Genomic DNA, 20,785 nt, shown 5'->3' on the forward strand with positions numbered 1-20,785 from the left:
AAAACAATCCATTTAATTTGATACAATAATCAAGACTTTTAAGATTTTCTAACAATAGCTATCCAATGGAAAACTGCTCAACTAAACTTTATTCATGTGCAGGGAAAGCCTACCAAACAACAAAGATACATAGCTAACATACCCAAGTGTATTAAATTGTTCCTTGTGTTTTCATTTTAACTGAATTGATGTGGGTTTATTTTATTTGAAGACAGATTTTCAAAATTTAATTTTAATGGTTTTGTGTGTGTGTTAACATAAACTGTGTCCTGAAACAATTTATCTACCAGGCCAAGACAACCCCACCTATTACTGTCAAGAATGAGTTATGCAGCTGGCATTCAACACAATTGTTTGTTGGCAGAAATGAAAGCGTTGGTACCAGTGAAAGCAAGAACATTATTTTCCATCAGCCTGATATAGCTTACCACCAATATGTTTCTTATTTTAGATCATCTTTGAGCGCCAACAGTAAGAAGTGTTTGCCAGAGCTCAGTGAAAAGGCGGGTAGTTGTTAAATGGGTGGGGTAGTGGTATCACTGATCAGTTAGTCAATTTTCCACTTGCTTTTTCCCTACTACTGAGCTTTTGTCAGCTGCAACTTGTAAACTCAAAGTTTTTGGAAATGATTTTCAGCCAGAGATCTTCAGGGGCATCTGATCATAGTATTGTACAGGAGATTTGGTGCACTTTGATTCCCCTTATGAGTTCCCTACTTGAAAATGTGCAGCAGTAGACATTGTCTAATGAGAGGATTGCTCTCATTTGTGATCCCTCTCACTTTGACAACTTGCTAACTCTCATTCTGGAACATCAGTTCAGCTCTATATGCAGAGAGTTGTCAGTACTTATCAAAATCAGAATTGCTGTTTTTTTTAACTAAGAGGCAAACCTCTTTCATCCCCTTATTTCATCCACTGCCCTTCTCTTAAATACTGAATATTTAGTGGTGAAAGACTACACAGTTCTGATTTTACTAATGCAAAAAGGCTGCAGTGACATTGAAGAATTTTGCCATTTGCTAAAGCAGCCAGTGCAACCAGAAAAAGAGGCAAATACCTCTAACGTGGTTCTAACCAGGGGAGGATTTTTAGACTGCAGACATAGTGTCATGTAAAGTATTGGTATTCAGATGATTCTATGATCAGACAGGGTAAACATTGTAAAGCATTAGCTTATTTTCAATTTGGAAGAATGAGGAATTCATTTTTTAAACTTATCCTCGAGAAAAGCTCCATATTTGGAAAAGCTTTTATTTTCAGTTTGCAAGAATCCTAGTTGAAGTTGGTTATATGAGACAATTCCTACTGAAGAAAGGACTTCATTCAGAACCATAAAAAAAGTTTTCTTCAAGACAAGAGATTTTGTTTCAATACTCCTGACCAGAAGTGTTTGGTTAGAAGAACCAGGACGGGACATGAGAAGTCATTGGCATCTAGGATCAAAGAAAACCCTAAAGCTTTCTATAGGTGTGTCAGGAATAAATGAATGACTAGAGTAAAATTAGGGCCAATCAAGGTCAGTAGTGGGAAGTTGGGCATGGAGTCAGAAGAGATAGGACAAGTGCTAAATGAATATTTTACATCAGTATTCACACTGGAAAAAGACATTTTTGTTGAGAAGAATACTGAGGTATAGGCTACTAGACGAGATGGGATTGAGGTTCACAAAGAGGACATGTTAGCAATTCTGGAAATTGTGAAAATAGGTAAGTCCCCTGGCTGGATGGGATTTATCCTAGGATACTCTGAGAAGCCAGCAAGGAGATTGCATAGTCTTTGGTTTTGATCTTTATGGCATCATTGTCTACAGGAATAGTGCCAGAAGATTGGAAGATAGCAAATGTAGCCCCCTTGTTCAATAAGGGGAGTAGAGGTGATCCTTGTAATCATTGACCGGTGAGCCTTACTTCGGTTGTGGGTAAAGTGTTGGAAAAGGTTATAAGAGATAGAATTTATAACCATCTAGAAAGAAATAAGTTAATTACGGATAGTCAACATGGTGAAGGGGAGGTCATGCCTCACAAACCTTATTGAGTTCTTTGAGAAGGTGACCAAACAGGTGGATGAGAGCAAAGTGATTGATGTGGTGTATATGGATTTCAGTAAGGCGTTTGATAAGGTTCCACACAGTAGGCTGTTGCACAAAATATGGAGGCATGGAATTGAGGGTAATGTGGCAGTTTGGATCAGAATTTGGCTAGTTGAAAGATGACAGGGGGTGGTGATTGATGGGAAACTCATCCTGGAGTTCAGTTACTCGTGGTGTATTGCACGGATCTGTTTTGGAAACTCTGCTGTTTGTCATTTTTATAAATGACCTGGATGAGGGTGTAGAAGGATGGGTTAGTCAACTTGCGGATGACACTAAGGTCAGTGGAATTGTGGATAGTGCTGAAGGATATTGCAGGTTACAGAGGGACATAGATAAGCTGAAGAGCTGGACTGAGACATGGCAAATACAATTTAATGCGGAAAAGTGTGAGATGATTCACTTTGGAAGGAGCAACAGGAATGAAGAGCACTGGGCTAATGGTAAGATTCTTAGTAGCGTAGATGAGCAGAGGGATCTCGGTGGCCATGTGCATAGATCCCTGAAAGTTGCCACCCAGGTTGATAGGATTGTTAAGAAGGCATATGGTGTATTGGCTTTTATTGGTAGAGGGATTGAGTTTTGGAGCCATGAGGTTATGTTGCAGCTGTACAAAACTCTGGTGTATTGCATGCAGTTCGGATCACCACATTAAAGAAAGGATGTGGAAGCTTTGGAAAGGGTTCAGAGGAGATTTACTAGGCTGTTGCCAGGTATGGAGGGGAAGGTCTTATGCAGAAAGGCTGAGGAACTTGAAGCTGGTTTCTACATAGAGAAGAAGGTTGAGAGATGTCTTAATTGAAACATATAAGATAATCAGAGGGATGAAAAGGGTGGACAGTGAGAGCCTTTTTTCTTGGATGGTGAGAGACAGCACAAAAGGACATAGCTTTAAATTGAGGGGTGATAGATGTAGGACAGATGTTCAAGGTAGTTTCTTTACTCAGAGAGTCTTAGGGGTGAGGGATGCCCTGCCTGCAACAGTAGTAGACTTGCAAACTTTAAGGGCATTTAAATGGTCATTGGATAAACATATGGATGAAAATGGAATCGTTTAGGTTGGGTGGGCTTCAGATTGGTTTAGCAGGTCGGCGCAACATCGAGGCCCGAAGTGCCTGTAATGCACTATAATGTTCCATGTTCTAAAAGTTTGATAGACAAAGGAATTCTCTCTGGTGCTTGAGTACTGTGAAATGATGATGTTGGAATAGATGGGATTGTATTTTACCATATGGCTTGGAATTTTTCAAATTTTGTTGTATGTAATTGCCTTTATTCTATTTTCATTTCTTTTGCATAATAAACTTTTGCTTTTGTTATTAAAATCATATCTGCAGCAATGTGTGGGAGAAAGTGAGCACTGCAGATGCTGGAGATCAGAGTTGAAGAGTGTGGTGCTGGAAAAGCACAGCTGGCCAGGTAGCATCCGAGAAGCAGGAGAATCAATGTTTTGGGCTTAAGCCCTTCAGCAGCAATGTGTGCTTGTCTTTCAGTGAAAGGTCACCTTGTTACATAAAAATGAGAGAAAATATGATGTAACAAGCCAAATTTCTATCTAGGATCTTGATTAAATTAGCTTCCCCACAGTGTGGAAACAAGCCTTTCAGCCCAACCAGTCCATACCAACCCTCTGAAGAACAACCCACCCAGACCCATTTCCCTCTGACTAATGCACCCAACACTATGGCAATTTAGCATGGCCAATTCACCCAACCTGCACATCTTTAGACTGTGGGAGGAAACCGGAGCACCCAGAGAAAACCCACGCAGACAATAGACAATAGACAATAGGTGCAGGAGTAGGCCATTCTGCTCTTCGAGCCTGCACCACCATTCAATATGATCATGGCTGATCATCCTTAATCAGTATCCTGTTCCTGCCTTATCTCCATAACCCTTGATTCCACAATCCTTGAGAGCTCTATCCAACTCTTTCTTAAATGAATCCAGAGACTGGGCCTCCACTGCCCTCTGGGGCAGAGCATTCCACACAGCCACCACTCTCTGGGTGAAGAAGTTTCTCCTCATCTCTATCCTAAATGGTCTACCCCTATTTTTAAGCTGTGTCCTCTGGTTCGGCACTCACCCATCAGCGGAAACATCTTTCCTGCCTCTAGAGCGTCCAATCCTTTAATAATCTTATATGTCTCAATCAGATCCCCTCTCAGTCTTCTAAACTCAAGGATATACAAGCCCAGTCACTCCAGTCTTTCAGTGTAAGGTAATCCCACCATTCCAAGAATTGACCTCGTGAACCTACGCTGCACTTCCTCAATGTCTTTCCTCAAATTTGGAGACCAGAACTGCACACAGTACTCTCACCAGGGCCCTGTACAGCTGCAGAAGAACCTCTTTGCTTCTATACTCAATCCCTCTTGCTATGAAGGAGAGCATGCTATTAGCCTTCTTCACTACCTGCTGTACCTGCATACTTATGTTTATTGACTGGTGTACAAGAACACCCAGATCTCTCTGTACTGCCCCTTTATCAAAATTGATTCCATTTAGGTAGTAATCTGCCTTCCTGTTCTTGCCACCAAGTGGATAACCATACATTTATCCACATTAAACTGCATCTGCCATGCATCTGACCACTCACCTAACTTGTCCAGGCCACCCTGTAATCTCCAACATCCTCACCACATTTCACCCTGCCACCCAGCTTAGTTTCATCAGCAAATTTACTAATGTTAGTGCTAATACCATCTTCTATATCATTAACATATATTGTAAAAAGCTGCGATCCCAATACTGATCCCTGCGGTACCCCACTGGTCACTGCCTGCCATTCCAAAGTGGAGCCGTTTATCACTACTCAGACACGGGGAGAATGTGCAAACTCCTCACAGACAGTCGCCCGAGGCTGGAATCGAACCTAGGACCCTGGTGCTGTGAGGTAGCAGTGCTAACTATGAGGCATCGTGCCACCACAATAATAACAACAAAATGTGCAGCCACTAACTGGCATGACAGTACCTCAATCCTTTCCCACCCCAGGACCATTGTCCCAGATATAGGATGGGCTATGAGTGAGGGTTTGCCATGGGGTGGTAGGGCTACCAAGTTTTATCTCTCCACCCTGGAGGCTTCCTGCCTCTATTCCTGATGAAGGGCTTTTGCCCGAAACGTCAATTTTCCTGCTCCTCGGATGCTGCCTTACCTGCTGTGCTTTTCCAGCACCACTCTGGTCTAAACTCTGGTTTCCAGCATCTGCAGTCCTCTCTTTTGCCTACCAATTGATAGTAGCCAGTTCAACTACTTTATTGTCTGTTAAAGCCTGTTGTCACAACCAAACTAGAATTTTTGATGTCCTGTGAACCATCAGGGCAGGCAGAGGTTCAGTCTAATATTTTCATTGAAAGATAACAACCCTAACACTACAGCTATCTGACAGTACTGAAGATTAAGTTCATATGTTCAAACTGTATCACTGGCCTTGAATCCACATCCTTCTGATTCTAAGGTATAAATGCAAAATACTGAGGAAGCTGGAAATCTGAAACAAACGTTCAGAATGCTGGAGAAACTCAGCAGATCTGGCAACATCTCTGGCGAAACAGTTAACATTTCAGAAGTCAAGTTATTGCCAACGGGAAATTTGCTTGTGTCAGATAAGGGGGGAGTATTAATTTCCCAATTAAAGTACAGCGTGGTATAATTCATCTCCAGCATAAAACAGATGGGAAATTGCATCAATAATCTCCATATTTAACTCACTATAAATTTATGTGGGGTGTATGTGTAAATTCATACAGATGGCAGCACCTTATTGATAACCTTCATGTATCTGTCCCATGTAGTGACCTTGGTTGGAACAAAATTGAATTTATACATCAAGAATCATTTATTTCTTCACCATCTTTAATCAAACTGTAAGTCTCTGAGTTCTAAATATTTCATGAGCGATACATAATTTGGAGCAATTTTCCGATGCGTAATAAATATACTTTTGTTCTACATTACTGTGTTTAGTATTGCAAATGAGCTGGTTTTCAGCCAATAAGATTGTTACATTTTCATTAGCATAAGACCCTGTTTTTAAATTTATCACACCTAAATTCTGATCAAATTTTAACATAAGGTAGTTCTGAGTTTCTTGTGAGCTATGCTTTCAATAAGAATCCCTTTTATAATAATCCCCTGAGCCTTTAAGACAACTTTAAAACAAAACTTTAAATTCCAAAGCCTTGACCCAGGATCTGACTCTCACCATCTTTTCTCTCAAGTCAGATTTTCCACAGATCCCTGCAGGTTTACAAGGAAGAATTTATGAGTCCTCAGTTCTGGTAGAAAGAAAGTGATACAAAAATTCATGTACTTTGCTGAATGATTTTTCAACCATGGCTGGAAGTTCCTGGGCAGTTCACACCAGAATTTCCATTTTGCCTCCTATTGAGCAAAGATTTTTCTCTTTGGAAAGTGCTAAAGCCAAAGCCTGATTTTCTTAAAGAGAAAGTGTTCTGTGCCTTAGCCTTAATGTTTCCAGATCTCTCTGCTGGAAGTTATATTCTGGAACCCAGCACCCATCATTCTTCATAGAATCTCTGCAGTGTAAAAATAGTCCATTCAGTCCATACCGACTCTCTGAAAGCCAATCCCTCGCTCCACTGTTATCCCTGTAACCCCAGTTTTCCATGACTAATCCACATGCCACCCCTGCATATAATGAGCAATTTAGCATGGCTAATCTACACATCTTTAAACTGTGCGAGGAAACCCATGCAGACACGGGGAGAACATACAAACCCCAAGGTTGGAATCGAACCCAGGTCCTTGATGCTGTGAGGCACCAGTGCAAACAACTCTGCTACCATGCTGACCTGCAATATAGTTAGGCACTGGAGAGTGGGTGTAGCATTAAGGTGGGGAAACAGAAGCCACGCATACATTGCTCCTTCACAGTTTATGGAGGCACCTGCTCAAGGGAAAATACATCTGCCTTCAAACAGAGACAGATTTCCTCAATAGGATTTCTAAGATATGATTCATGGACACATAGACATTTGAGGAAAAGGTCTAAACCAGCATGATCTTTGGAAAGAGAAGGTACTCTTCTGAAGAGATCAGGTACCCCTTTGTGATTGTTAACAGGGGTTGACATGAATGTATCAAGTCATTTAAATCCCAAGCCCTTTACACTTTGGGGAAAAAGTTCAGCCTGTAGTTTGGAAAAAAAAGCATTGTTGGTAATTTCACTGCCTGTGATTCAAGGATTAGTGTTGCCTTACTGCTTCTAAAACCTATCACAGTTTGATCGACAACTGCAAATGGTTCCAGTGATATTTGCTGTCTTTGATGTGGGGCAATGAATATGTACTTGTTTTTGAAAAGGGACTAAGTACTTTTAGAGATTTTAATATTATCTATTAGAATCATTTTAAGAATATATGAAGTTTGCAGCAGATAATTGAAACTTAATTTCATCTCACCGTGGCTCCTAAGAGCTGCCCATCTTGGGTATTGGAGGTTTAAAGGTGTAAAAACAAAGACTGGTGGACAGGGACATGAGTTGGTACTAGGTTGGCATGGGGTGATAAAGGGCAATGAGGATGAGTGGGGTATAATGGCTTGCTGGCCATGGAATGGAGTGGGAAACAATGGGAGATGGTCTATCTTGGCATGGATGAGCACAGGAAATGATTGGAAGTCTGAAGATTGAAAGCTGGAGTTTTTTTTTAATTTATTGTTTTTATTGCAACTGGACAATCTCCCACCCACTGAGACTAACTTTCTAAACAAGTTGCCCTTGGCACCTAGCTACTCTTGTAGCTGCATCCAGAATGTTTCCAGATGATGCAGTGAGCTTAATGCCGCCTGCCTTATTCCCTCCCACCCCCAATTTGTAATTTGGCCGTTGGTCTCCAGAATTAATTGGATACGTTTGGTAAATCAGCTTGGTTGGCAAGTTTCCAGAAACTGAAAGAAAAAGAACCAACTCACATAGCCTTATGCAATGTTAAACTTCAGAAACATAACATCTGCACCCCCCCCCCCATCCCTGCCAGCCTATGTGAAGAATCTCTCACTAAGTAATACTAATTATAGATTAAGTTGTTGACAGTTTCAGGCTACTTGACATTTCCTTTGCATTTATATTTCCTCAACTATGTCATGCTAGGATTATATCAAAGTAAATGTTACTCCTAAAATTTAACAAAGTAATTTGTAATTGATTCACATGCAAATAATCATTCCATGCAGTGACCTCACCTTCAATCTTCTGTCATCTCTTCCTGTATCTGGACTAAATGGATTAACACATCTCAAAATAACTGGCAATCAAGCTCTACAAGATTTGTTACCTGTAGAAAACCTCCGGAACTTGAGGTAAGGAGACGAATACACAATTTATTTCTGCTTTAATCATTACCAGTGAGAAATTCATTAAGAAAGTAACTGAGGGAAGAATTAATACTTTGAGTCCAATATGACTCTTCAGGGTTGAATCTTATATATTTTGGCTCAGTCTGAGTTGCATCAAGGTTATTGCAGAGTTTTTTTAATGCAAGACCAAATTAGTTATCTTGGCGTATCTTACCAAATAAGTCACATTAATTACTTAACCCGATCTTAGGGTGTCTCTCGTGTCTGATTCTGGCATCATCTTGCCACATGTCATTCCCAGAACTCCTTGCTACTCAGTGGGCATCACCATAACACTGCCATCCTTTGTGCCCTTGCCATCTTTCAACGGTCACTGTGCATCTGGATAAGCATTGGCAGTCTGGTATTGTTCATTACCAGCAGCGTAATGGCATATCAGCCACAAAACCACACTCCCCATGACACATACTTGGCACTCCATCACACATCCAAACCCCATTCTCTCACCCGAGCCATAATTTAAGCAACACACCCAAAACTAGCTGTCTGAACACTCCAAATCAGCACTAGTCTGTCCCCAGTGCCCACTTGCTTACCCACAACTTGTCATTGTCCTGTAGGAGAAGGTCACACATAGGTTTTGTTTGGATTTGTCCAACTAATTGCCTTTCATTCACAGTCAGCTAAAAGAAACACAGACAAAACCAAAATAGGCTAAGATTCACCAAAACAATGCAAAACAGATTTCAGGGAGTCACATGCAATGAATATTTTACAGTCCGCAACTGTGTGCTCCTCCCAGTTCTCAACTGCCGGTACTGGGTGTTAATTGGGTTCTGTATAGCTTGTGGTGCCTAGTGCAGTTGAACTCTGTCATGACCAAACTTAGCTTCCACTTATCCAGTCTCCTCAGAACAGGACTGCTCCTGTTCTTCCAGTTCCTCAGCATCTAACGTATCATCCCATTGCCTGCTCCAATTAAGTGGTGAACGCCAGGATGATGTGGTACGTTCTGTCCAAACTATAGTGGAGCTCCCCCCTCCCAGTCTGGTCTAAGCAGTGGAACCACATGCTCAACAACCCTATTGTCTGTTCCACCATGGACCTGATTGCAGAATGGGTGATGTTAAACTAGCATTGAGCATTTCTCAAAAGGTTCCTCAATGCTATGATGAGCTATGGTCACTATCCCTTGCCTCCCCCAGTCAGCAACCTTGTAAGGACCCTGGACCCTTAAACACACTAGGCACATGAAGGTATGCCAGAATGTAGGAGTCCATGGTAGCTGCTGGGGTAGTGGGCACACACCTTTGGGAATCAAACAAAACCATTTTCTGATGATGAGTTCTGCAGCTTTGTGACACAGTCTTGTCATTGCTGCATATGTACAGTCAATAGCATCCTGCAACTGGGGGAAAACACGCAATATTCCTGAATCTTTCAGCCCGTTAGATGAAATAGACTGGTGTGACGTTGTACTGATGGTATCGGTCACTGTCTAGATGGATTTGTGGGTGCACAACTGGGAGATCGCGTACAGGAGCCAGTCTCTCTCTCTCTCTCCCCCCCCCCCCCCCCACCCACACACACACACACACACACCCCACTGCAGTGGTCTGAACAGCCACTGGGAGAGGTTGTCCTCCCTCTCCTGCAGCCTCAGCTCCCAATCCAGCTTCTGGCACTGAACTCACTAAGTATCTGTTCTAGTTTTCATGCATGGTTTTCTCGACATCAAATTGACTTGGCGAGTTTCATAAAGAGCGAAAGATGAATATTAATAAGGCAAGTTGTGCTGTCAAGAAAGCATTTAACAACCAATAATCCCTCTTACTTGGTAGTCATGATTTTGAGGTGCCGGTGTCGGACTGGGGTGGACAAAGTTGAAAATCACACAACACCAGGTTATAGTCCAACAGGTTTATTTGGAAGCACTAGCTTTCAGAGCACTGCTCCTTCCCACAATCACATGATGAAGGAACACCGCACTGAAAGCTAGTGCTTCCAAATAAACTTGTTGAACTATAACCTGGTGTTGTGTGGATTTTTAACTTCACAATTGGTAACCCACCACTGCCTTATGAGGAACTCACATGCCACTGTGAAAAGGATAAAAGATTAAGCTGATTGCTCCTGCCATTGCAATGGGTCAAACAGATGTCTCACCTCATTCTAACCCATTCCATTTCAGCTCACATTGCTCAGTCCCCTATAACAATCCACCCTCTGTTTCTCCCTTTACAGTTTCTAACAAGCCTGTTGAGTATCTCCAACACTTTCTATTTTTATGACAGATCTCCAACATATGCAGTTCTTTACGTTTATTTGAACATGTAAATAATTTCATGTTAAATAAAACAAGATGTCTGCTAGATTTCTTTAAGACAGTGTCATTCCTGTACTCTTAATGTTCCATTACTTTAAATCTTTAAATTCACAGGGTGTTAGAAATGCCCTATGCTTACCAATGCTGTGCATATGGATCTTGTGAAAATTCCTACAAACTCACAAATCAGTGGGAGAAAGTTGAGAACAACAGTGAGGAGGAAGCTCACAAACAGGATGCTGGAATGCTGTCTGGTCAAGGTAATGGTAAATGACCAACCTGCTACTGAATGTGCTAAACCACTGAAATTAGATTAGATTAGATTCTCTACAGTGTGGAAACAGGCCCTTCATCCCAGCAAGTCCACATCGCCCCTCCGAAGAGAAACCCATCCAAACCCATTCCCATACCCTATATTTACCCCTGACTAAAGCACCTAACACTGTGGGCAATTTAGCATGGCCAATTCATCTCATCTCTATAAAGGTCAACCTCTATAAAGGTCACCCCTCAGCCTCCAATGCTCAAGGGAAAACTGCCACAGCCTATTCAACCTCTTCCAATACCTCAAACCCTCCAATCCTAGCCACATCCTTATAAATCTTTTCAGAATCTTTCAAGATTCACAATATCCTTCTGATAGGAGGGAGGCCAGAATTGCACGCAATATTCCAAAAGTGGCCTAACCAATGTCCTGTACAGCTGCAACATGACCTCCCAACTGCTATACTCAGTGAACTGACCAATAAAGGCAAGCATACCAAACGCCACCTTCACTATCCAATCTACCTACGACTCCATTTTCAAGGAACTATGTATCTGCACTCCAAGGTCTCTCTGTTCAGCAACACTCCCCAGGACCTTACCATTAAGTATATACGTCCTGCCCTGATTTGCCTTTCCAAAATGCAGCACCTCACATTTATCTAAATTAGATTCCCTACAGTGTGGAAACAGGCTCTTCGGTCTAACCAGTCGACACTGACCCTCCGAAGAGTAACCCACCCAGACCCATTTCCCTCTGACTAATGCATCTTGCACTATGGGCAATTTAGCTTGGCCAATTCACCCGACTTGCACATCTTTGGACTGTGGGAGGAAACCTATGCAGACACAGGGAGAATGTGCAAACCCCACATAGACAGTCACACAAGGTTGGAATCAAACCTGGGATCCTGGTGCTGTGAGGCAGCAGTGCTAACCACGGAGCCACTGTGCCGCCCCACTCCTCAGCCCATTGGCCCATCAGATCAAGACTCCGTTATACTCTTAGGTAACCTTCTTCACTGCCCACTCCACCTCCAATTTTAGTATTGTCTGCAAACTTACTAAATATGCATTCTATGTTCACATCCAAATCATTTATATAGATGGCGAAAAGCAGTGGACCCAGCACCAATCCTTGTGGCACTCCACTGGTCACAGTTCTCCTCTGAAAGGCAACCCTCCTCCATCACCCTCTGCCTCTATCTTCAAGTCAGTTCTGCACCCAAATAGCTAGTTCTCCCTCAGGAAAACAGGAAGCACATTGTTCTAGATTTCCATTTATCTCTGAGCACTTGATGATTGAAATTGTGCTATTTCTCTACAAGTATTTGTATTCAGCCTATATGAGATGATATAATGCAACTCAGGCAAGACTTGAATCCAGCTGTCCTAGCTCAAAGGTTGGGGCACCATACTCTATTATATTCTAATTTCTGAGGGAAGGCAATGACCAAGTAATATTATCATTAGAGTATTAATCCAAAGACCCTAATAATGTTCTGATGCTCTGGGTTGAAATTCTCCCAGGGTAGATGGTGGAATTTGAATTCCATTTTAAAAGTCTGGAATTAGGAGTCTAATGGCGACCACGGAAAACCATTGTTGGTTGTTGGAAAAATATATCTGGCTCATTAATGTCATTTAGGGAAGGAAACTGCTCTGGCCTACATGTGACTCTAGACACACAGCAATGTGGCTGACACTTAACTGCTCTCTGGGCATTTAGGGATGGGCAATAAATACTGGCCTGGCCAGTGAAGCCCACATCCCACGAATGAATAAGAAAGAAGTCCTAATATTGAGACAAGTAGTCTCACCGATTATCATTTTCATTAAAAAAAAGAGTCCTCTGCCTGATGGCAGGTCCAACCCACCATGCCACAGCCTCCACCATGGACAGGGGAAGGAGACAGGTCCCAAATTCACCCAGCTTGAATGGTGTTTGAGCCCTGTGCTGGTGGCACCAATCCTATCCACACCAGTCACCCAGTCAACTGAGCCAACCATCCCCTCCAAGGGGTCCAGGTTGCAGCAGTAAGTACCTGTTTACACACATGCTATAGCCAATGGACAATGAAGGTGGAAATTTGAATTTCTTTCCAACACATCACTGCCCAGGAATCTCTCCCACTCATATTGCCTGCCAATGGAGTATGCTGAAATTATGTTATGAATGCATCTTCCTTGGCATGAAGTGCTACAGTGGAACTTGGGACAAAGAGCTTCTAGTTCAGAGGCAGTGCCACCAGACCTTCATCTTTTTGATGATGCACCCTCTAAAAAACATGATGGCAATTACAGTAGCAATACCTATTTGTGGATATCAATGGGCAAAATCTAAGATAATGTAGGAAAGATGCATGAAGTTATTTATAGGGTTCAGAATGCATTGCCTGTTTGTGAAAGAAGGCTAGCAACAGAGTGTTTGTGCATGCAGAACAACATTTATTTAATGCATAATGACTACTAAATTATATGTATTGTGCAGATGATCAGGACACTGACGATTTGCTAACAGACTTTGAAGAAGATCCTAAAGTCCATCATTCTGTCCAATGTGCTCCAGCTCCAGGTAAATTGAAAGCATCAAATAGCAATTTTGTATTTTTTTTTTAAACAACAACCTCGGTGCTTGCCCTCCACAATGATTCCACAAGCAGCTGATCCCAAAGACGAGAAATAAGTAGGTTTAATCCCTGGTCTATGGTTGGCTAAGTGATCCCAATCACAACAATGGTTTGAAACTCAGCAACAGAAATTGGAGACTGGAAGTCGAGCAAGGGTTCACTTTCAGAAATACGTTTAATTAGCAAAATCTTCAAATTAAAAATTGGCAGACTTGGAATCAATGTTTAGCAGCTCAGGTATGTCCTGAAAATTAAACACCAGACAAATCCAATCTGGCTGATTACTGCCATATTAGTCTATTCTCAATCATCAGCAAAGTGATGGAATGATTGTAAGAGTGCTGCTAACTCAGCAATAACCTGCTCACAAACACTCAGCTTGGATTTCACTAGTTGAGAGTGTGTGGTGCTGGAAAAGCACAGCAAGTCATGTAGCATCCGAGAAGCAGGAGAATCGACATTTCAGGCAGGAGCCCTTCATCAGGAATGAAGGGTTTCACTAGGGCCACTCAGCTCTTGACCTCATTCCAACCTTGGCCCAAATGTGAACTAAAGAGCTGCACTCGAGGTGAGGTGAAGCTGATTGCAGTTGATGGAGCATTGCATCAAGGAATCCCTCGCAGAACTGGAGTCAGTGGCAATCAAGAGAAACCCCCCCTCTAATAATTGGAATTACTCCAAGCACAAAGAAAAATGGTTGTGGTTGTTGGAGGTCATTCATCTTGTCATAGGACATCTCTGCAGGATTTTTTGAGTACGGGTCTTAGCCCAAATCATCAATTACCTTCTCTCCATTGGAAGGTCAGATATGGGATAATTGTAAGTTGGATGCTAGAAATCCTGTGGCAAAACTCTGTCATGCCTGGCCACCATCTACAAGGCACAAGTCAGGATAGTGATGGAATGCTCTCCACTTGCCTGGATGGGTGCAGCTGCACAAAATGCTCCTCACCATCCAGTCCAAAGCAGCCCACTTGGCTGGCATCCCAGCCACCATCTTCACTATTCACTCCCATCACCACTAATGTTTAGTGGCAGCAGTGTACACCGTCAACAGGATGCACTGGGATAACTCACCAAGCCTCTTTCCAACTGCAGTTTCCCTACCCTTAACCTCCATCATCTAGAAGGACAGGGCAGAAGACACATGAAAACACCACCACTTGCAAGATCCACTCCCATCAGTTTACCACCCTGACTTGGAAATGTATTGCCATTCTGTTACTGAGTCAAACTCCTGGAACTCTCCTCTTAATAGCAGTCTGAGACTGAGCTGCAGCAGTTCAAGAAGGCAGCTCACCACCACCTTCTCAAAGGCACTTCGAGGTAGACAATAAATGCTGGCCTAGCCAGCAATGCCATATCCCTTAAACAACTAAAAGAAAGGAAGTTCTTCATATGGAGTGTGAGCAATCTGTGGAATGGACTACTAGATGATGTATTGGAGACAAATATCTTAGGAAGAGTTAAATGTTAGAAATAGTTGAGTGAAAATTGTCTGAATCATCTGTATCCATTTTATAATTTCCAAAATAATTTGTTCTTCCTTATCCAATACTTCTCCAATGCCATTCATTTGGGTGAGACAGCACTTACTTGAATCTATTCTTATCTTACTAATCATAGCCAAAATGCCACTTGCAATGGCATCTCTTCCTGCCTCATCATTTCTGGTGTCCATCAAGGATGTATCCTTGACCTTCCTATTTCTCATTCACGTACAGCCCTGGTGATATCATCCCAAATTACAGTGTTAGTTTTCACATGTACATAGATAACACCCAACTCTACTTCACCACCATCATTTCACCATTTTGAAATAATTATGTTACTTATCTGTCATCTACTACTGGATGAACAGAAATTGCTTCTGTTAAGTATTGGGAAGACTGAAGCTATTGTTTCCTGTCCCACTCCAAACATTGTTCCCTAACTACCAACTTCATATCTTATCCTGGCAGTTGTTTGAAACTCAACCCATCTGTTCACAGTAAAATGAAACTGTGGATGCTGGAATTCTGCCCAAAACTGAAATTGCTGGAGAAACCCAACAGGTCTGGCAGCATCTATGAAGAGAAAGCAGAATCAATATTTCAGGTCCCGTGACCCTTCTTAAAAACACCCTGAAGAAAGGTTACTGGACCTGAAATGTTATCACCATTTTTCTCTCCACAGAGGCTGACAAATCTGTTGAGTTTCTCAAGCAATTTCAGTTTTTGTTTCAGTCTGTCCCCATTTTATATGAGCCCTGAGATGAGCTTGCAACCACATATTCATATCTGCATTAAGATTCCTTCTTTCCATCTTCATAACATTACTTTTCTTTGCCCCTTCCTCACCTTAATCCCTTGTTACCGTTAGACTTGACTAACATGCTGCTGCCTGACCTCCCACATTGTACCATCCGTGAACTCAAGGTTACAAACTATGCTGCCTATGTTTTTTTGATAGGAAGTCCTTTCCATAATTGCTCTGTGCAGAATGTTTTAAATCTCTATTCTTGCAACCTTTGCCAGCCCAGTGAAATATCCCCTCTCATCTAGCTCTCGGGTTTTAATTGCTCCATAATTCATGGCTATGGTTTCAGATGCCCAAGCTTTGACACCCTCTGACTCTCTACCTCTTTCTTTCTCAACATACTCATTACAACTCCCCTTTGAGCAGGCTTTTGGTTATATTCTCCTTTGGGTATAAATGTTTTATTTAATAACACAGTTCTGAAATGCCTTATGAGGAGTTATTCAGTTAAAAACACTATTATAAATTCCAGCTGACGTTTTATTTAATGAATAAATAGAAGGATAGGGAGATTTTTTCCAGCCAGGGTGTGGTGAGGGTCTGGAACTCATTGAGCCAGAAACTCTCATAACTTTCAGTGTTTAGATACTCAATTGTGTAGCCATAGCCTGCATGGATACAGCTCAAAGCTAGAAAATTGGATTAATGCAGTCAGATTTTTGTTGGTCAATATGGACATGATGAACTGAGTGTCCTGCTTCAGTTCTGTAAGCATCGATTATTCTATAAATTCACTTTACATTCTAATCAGACTTGGTATACATCAGGTTGCAAAGAATTTGAATAAAGTAAAAAATGTATGGTTTTGAAAGAAAAGTTTCATATTTTGTATTGATTTTATTAAAATATAAAATTGACTTAAATTCTGATAATGAAAATGTTGAACACTTAAATTTTGCCTTTGGAAAGAATTTTCCTTTGGAGATAATTTGCAACTAAATTTCATTTCAAGTAGTTTTGGTTTAGTGCCTGAATGTAAAATGGGTTGTTTCCCAATTATTATTTTTGTTGATTTCAAGTAAGTGAGTAGTTAAAACAGTTTGGTACTTCCAATATCCAAAGCCTGTCGTTATCGCACCAAGTCAAAATAACCCACGTCAAATGGATTTTCATATTAAGATGTGGAAATAATAACATGTTCATATCAATTAAATTATGTTCTTCTTAATTGTAGGACCCTTCAAGCCGTGTGATCACCTGTTTGGTAGTTGGATGATACGACTTGGTGTATGGAGCATTGTTTTGCTCTCTCTTGTCTGCAATGGTTTAGTCGCCACAACAGTTTTTGGATCTCGGGCATTTATTGCCCCACCGAAACTTTTAATAGGCCTCATGTCACTCGTGAACGCTGTGATGGGGGGTTATAGTGGCATTTTGGCAGTTGTGGATCTGTGGACATTAGGCAGATTTGCAAAATATGGAGCATGGTGGGAGAATGGAGTTGGCTGTCAAGCTGCAGGTTTTCTGTCTGTATTTGCTTCAGAGATGTCCATTTTCCTACTTACAGTTGCAGCAGTTGAACGCAGTCTATGTGCAAAATGTGATATAAAACATGGAAAATCTCTGGCTAGCGTCAAGATAGCAGCTACATTCTGTGCGATTCTGGCATCCGTAATAGCAATGCTTCCACTGTTCCATATTGGAAATTATGGGATTTCTCCACTTTGTTTTCCTTTACCCTTTGGGGAACCTTCAACTTTAGGCTTTCTTGTGGCTTTAGTTTTGCTGAATTCTCTTTGCTTCCTTGTAATGACAATAACCTACACAAAGCTTTACTGCCATTTGGAAAAGGGAGACCTACACAGCCTTTGGGACTGCTCAATGGTTAAACATGTTGCCTGGCTACTCTTCACTAACTGTATTCTATACTGCCCTGTGGCTTTTCTGTCATTTTCCTCCTTGCTGAATCTCACAGTTATTAGTCCGGAAGTAATCAAGTCAATCCTCCTCGTGATTCTTCCATTGCCAGGATGCCTCAATCCCTTGCTGTACATTTTTTTTAACCCACATTTCAAAGATGATCTTGTACTTCTGAGGAAGCATGGCCGATTATGGAAGAAATCAAAGCAGAGAAGTTTGGCCTCAATAAATTCAGAAGATGCTGAGAAACAGTCTTGTGATTCTACTCAAGAACTGGTGACACGCCCAGGAAGCAGAAATGTCGCGTGCTGTGACTCAGTGAACAATACTTCCAGACCACTGACTTACCAGATGATGGAAACTTGACAGCAGTCATTTTTGTTCACCATCATTTAAATGTCAAGGTAAAGGACCATGGAAAGAAACTTCACGCCAGGTTGAACTGGTTGCTACAGATAGTTTGAAACACTTTTGTTTTAAATGGCACATTTTTATGCATAATGCCTCCCTTCCCACTGAAACATTTACCCTGTGGCAGAGAAATCAGATTATGTGAAAAATCTTTACACTCCAGAAGATCAGAATAACTGCTACCTTCATTGTTCCAGAAAGTTCTTCAGATGTCACATTGTCAACCAGCCACTGCAATGATTCAACCAATAAGAACTTCATAAATACAAATTTTATTTGAAACTCAAGTTCATAGATGGGAAGTTTGAAAACTTTATCAACATATGCACTATAGTTCAAAACCTAATGCACAGTTCTTGAAATAGTGAAGAGCTTCCTTCATGTAGTTCATCTCACAGACCACTTTGAGTGTCAGTGACATGATTACGAGATTACCTGTAATACACAGAGCTAGAGAGATTTTACAGCATGGAAAAGGCCCATCATACCATATCCTAAAACTGCATTCAAATGTCATATGATTTCCTTTAGACTCTGACTACATTTGGTTTCAAATGTAATGACTGCAATAGGTTTGCTGAACATATGCCTCTCACAGCAACACTTCCGATCCACATCGTCAATTTACATTTGTTCTGAATGATGCATCTCATTAATTTTTACTGCTTTGTCCACATACTTAACATTTTATTGGTTGAGATAATTCTAATTATTCAGACTTTGTCCATTGATGAAAGAAGTGTAGCCATTCAACACCTCTCCCAAACTATTTGAATCAATAAAGGAGATGTGGTGGCTCAGTGGCTAGCACTGCTGCCTCCCAGCACCAGGGATCAGGGTTCAATTCCACTTTTGGGTGACTGTCCTTATGGAGTTTGCACATTCTCCCTGAATCCGTGGAGTTTCTTCCAGGTGCTCTGGTTTCCTCCCATAGTCCAAAGGTGTGCAGGTTAAGTGGATTGGCTGTACTAAATTGTCCTTGGTGTCTAAGGTTGTGCAGGCTAAATGAGTTAGCCATGGGAAATGCAGGGTCATGGTGTAAGAACATAGAATGTTACAGCAGAGTACAGGCACTTGGGTCTTCGATGTTGTGCGACCCTGTCGAACCAATCTGAAGCCCATCTATCTGACACCATTCCATTTTTATCCATATGTTTATCCAGTGAAAAGATTAATAAAGGATTGAGTTGAATAAACAAGGATATGAACCGCGAACATTTGCATCTTGTACATTCATCTACAGCGAGAATCATACCGTTAGACTAACAAGCCACCACCAGGATATGGTGGGATCCTCTTTGGAGGGTTGGTATGGATTTGGTGGGTTGAATGGCCTACTTCCATACTGTAGGGATTCTATAAAAGAGATAAACGTTCATCTGTAACTCATAAGAGTATAGTGTGATGAGCAAATCAATTCCCCTTACTCCACTGGTTCAACCTTTAAGTTCTTAAATTATCTGATGTCACTATGTAGAACAGTCAGTTAAAGGATGGTTCACATGGACATATGATTCAACAGATTCCTGAATGCATGTTACATTAAAAATATCTGATAACTGTTAACTAAAGTTCTGTTAGTGATTTTAATGCGTTAATGTGCCAAACATCATTGTGTTCAATCATATCTTAGGATAGGGGATATAAACCTGGACCTTAATTCACTGCCGCTTTGTTATGACTTGACATTGTAAATTTGTCTTTGCTTAGTTATTGAAGCTATTACTTCAATTTATTTTTAAATTCCTGGGTCACAAAAGATTCCTGCTTAAGATTAATGACCCATACAAATCACAGAATAGACTACATATTCATTCCTGTATCTACATAAATTATGTACAATATGATTAATTATGAGATTCATATATTTAGTAAAGAGATCTGCACTTTTCAAAAACTAAATTTAAGTAGTTTAGCAATGGATATACACAAGATTATTGCAATAAATATGTATTAGAAATTGTTTTAAAATAATAATTATGACATAACTAAAAAAACTTGCAGTACAATAATCCTACAAAATCTGACCATAAAAACAAGAAAAAAAGTGTCTTAGAGATTAAAGTATCAAAAACATTTGTCACTCCTGAATTTTCTTAAAATCCAGATGTCTATAAAATATATGTACATTTATGAAAATAAAAGTGTATTTATTTGTTTTAAGGACAATACCGATTTTGTATCCACACTAGATATTGTGTAATGCTTTACCAGGAAGAACAGAACCATTAACTCAATCCCTTGTGTGGAGTGTAATATTTTCTGTGTATTTTTGAAGTGCCATACTGAATAGAAATGCCTCACCATGAATTCACTTTTGGACTGTAAATAATGTATGTAAACATTTAGCTGTAAATAGTTTGGCTGCTGGAATTTCCACTTCAGAATGGAAATAAGAACATGTTAAAATAAATACACACAATAAATTACAGCTGTTTTGTTATTGTTTTTCTTTTTGTGTGCTGTGGCCGTATTCTTTTCCTATTGCATTTGATCCTAAAGCAGGCTGAAGCTGGGTGTAGCCACTGCTAGAGTTGCAAATTTAAGCCTGGTGTACAAAAAATCATTTTGTAAATTATTC

At 40.8% G+C, this 20,785-nt stretch overlaps 1 protein-coding gene across 1 annotated transcript in view; it reads left to right on the top strand.

Moving 5' to 3' along the window:
• The window catches only part of LOC132824657 (leucine-rich repeat-containing G-protein coupled receptor 5-like), a 159,466-nt gene extending 139,240 nt beyond the window's left edge, over window positions 1–20,226 (top strand). Inside the window, exons 14-18 of the mRNA XM_060839292.1 lie at window positions 5,892–5,963; window positions 8,293–8,418; window positions 10,856–11,001; window positions 13,497–13,580; window positions 17,108–20,226. Coding sequence (XP_060695275.1) covers window positions 5,892–5,963; window positions 8,293–8,418; window positions 10,856–11,001; window positions 13,497–13,580; window positions 17,108–18,159 — 1,480 coding nt within the window. The 3' untranslated portion in view covers window positions 18,160–20,226. The remainder of the gene's footprint in view (window positions 1–5,891; window positions 5,964–8,292; window positions 8,419–10,855; window positions 11,002–13,496; window positions 13,581–17,107) is intronic.
• The last annotated feature ends 559 nt before the right edge of the window (window positions 20,227–20,785 follow it).

This window comes from Hemiscyllium ocellatum, chromosome 19, assembly GCF_020745735.1.
Source record: "Hemiscyllium ocellatum isolate sHemOce1 chromosome 19, sHemOce1.pat.X.cur, whole genome shotgun sequence".
Lineage (NCBI taxonomy): Eukaryota > Metazoa > Chordata > Chondrichthyes > Orectolobiformes > Hemiscylliidae > Hemiscyllium > Hemiscyllium ocellatum.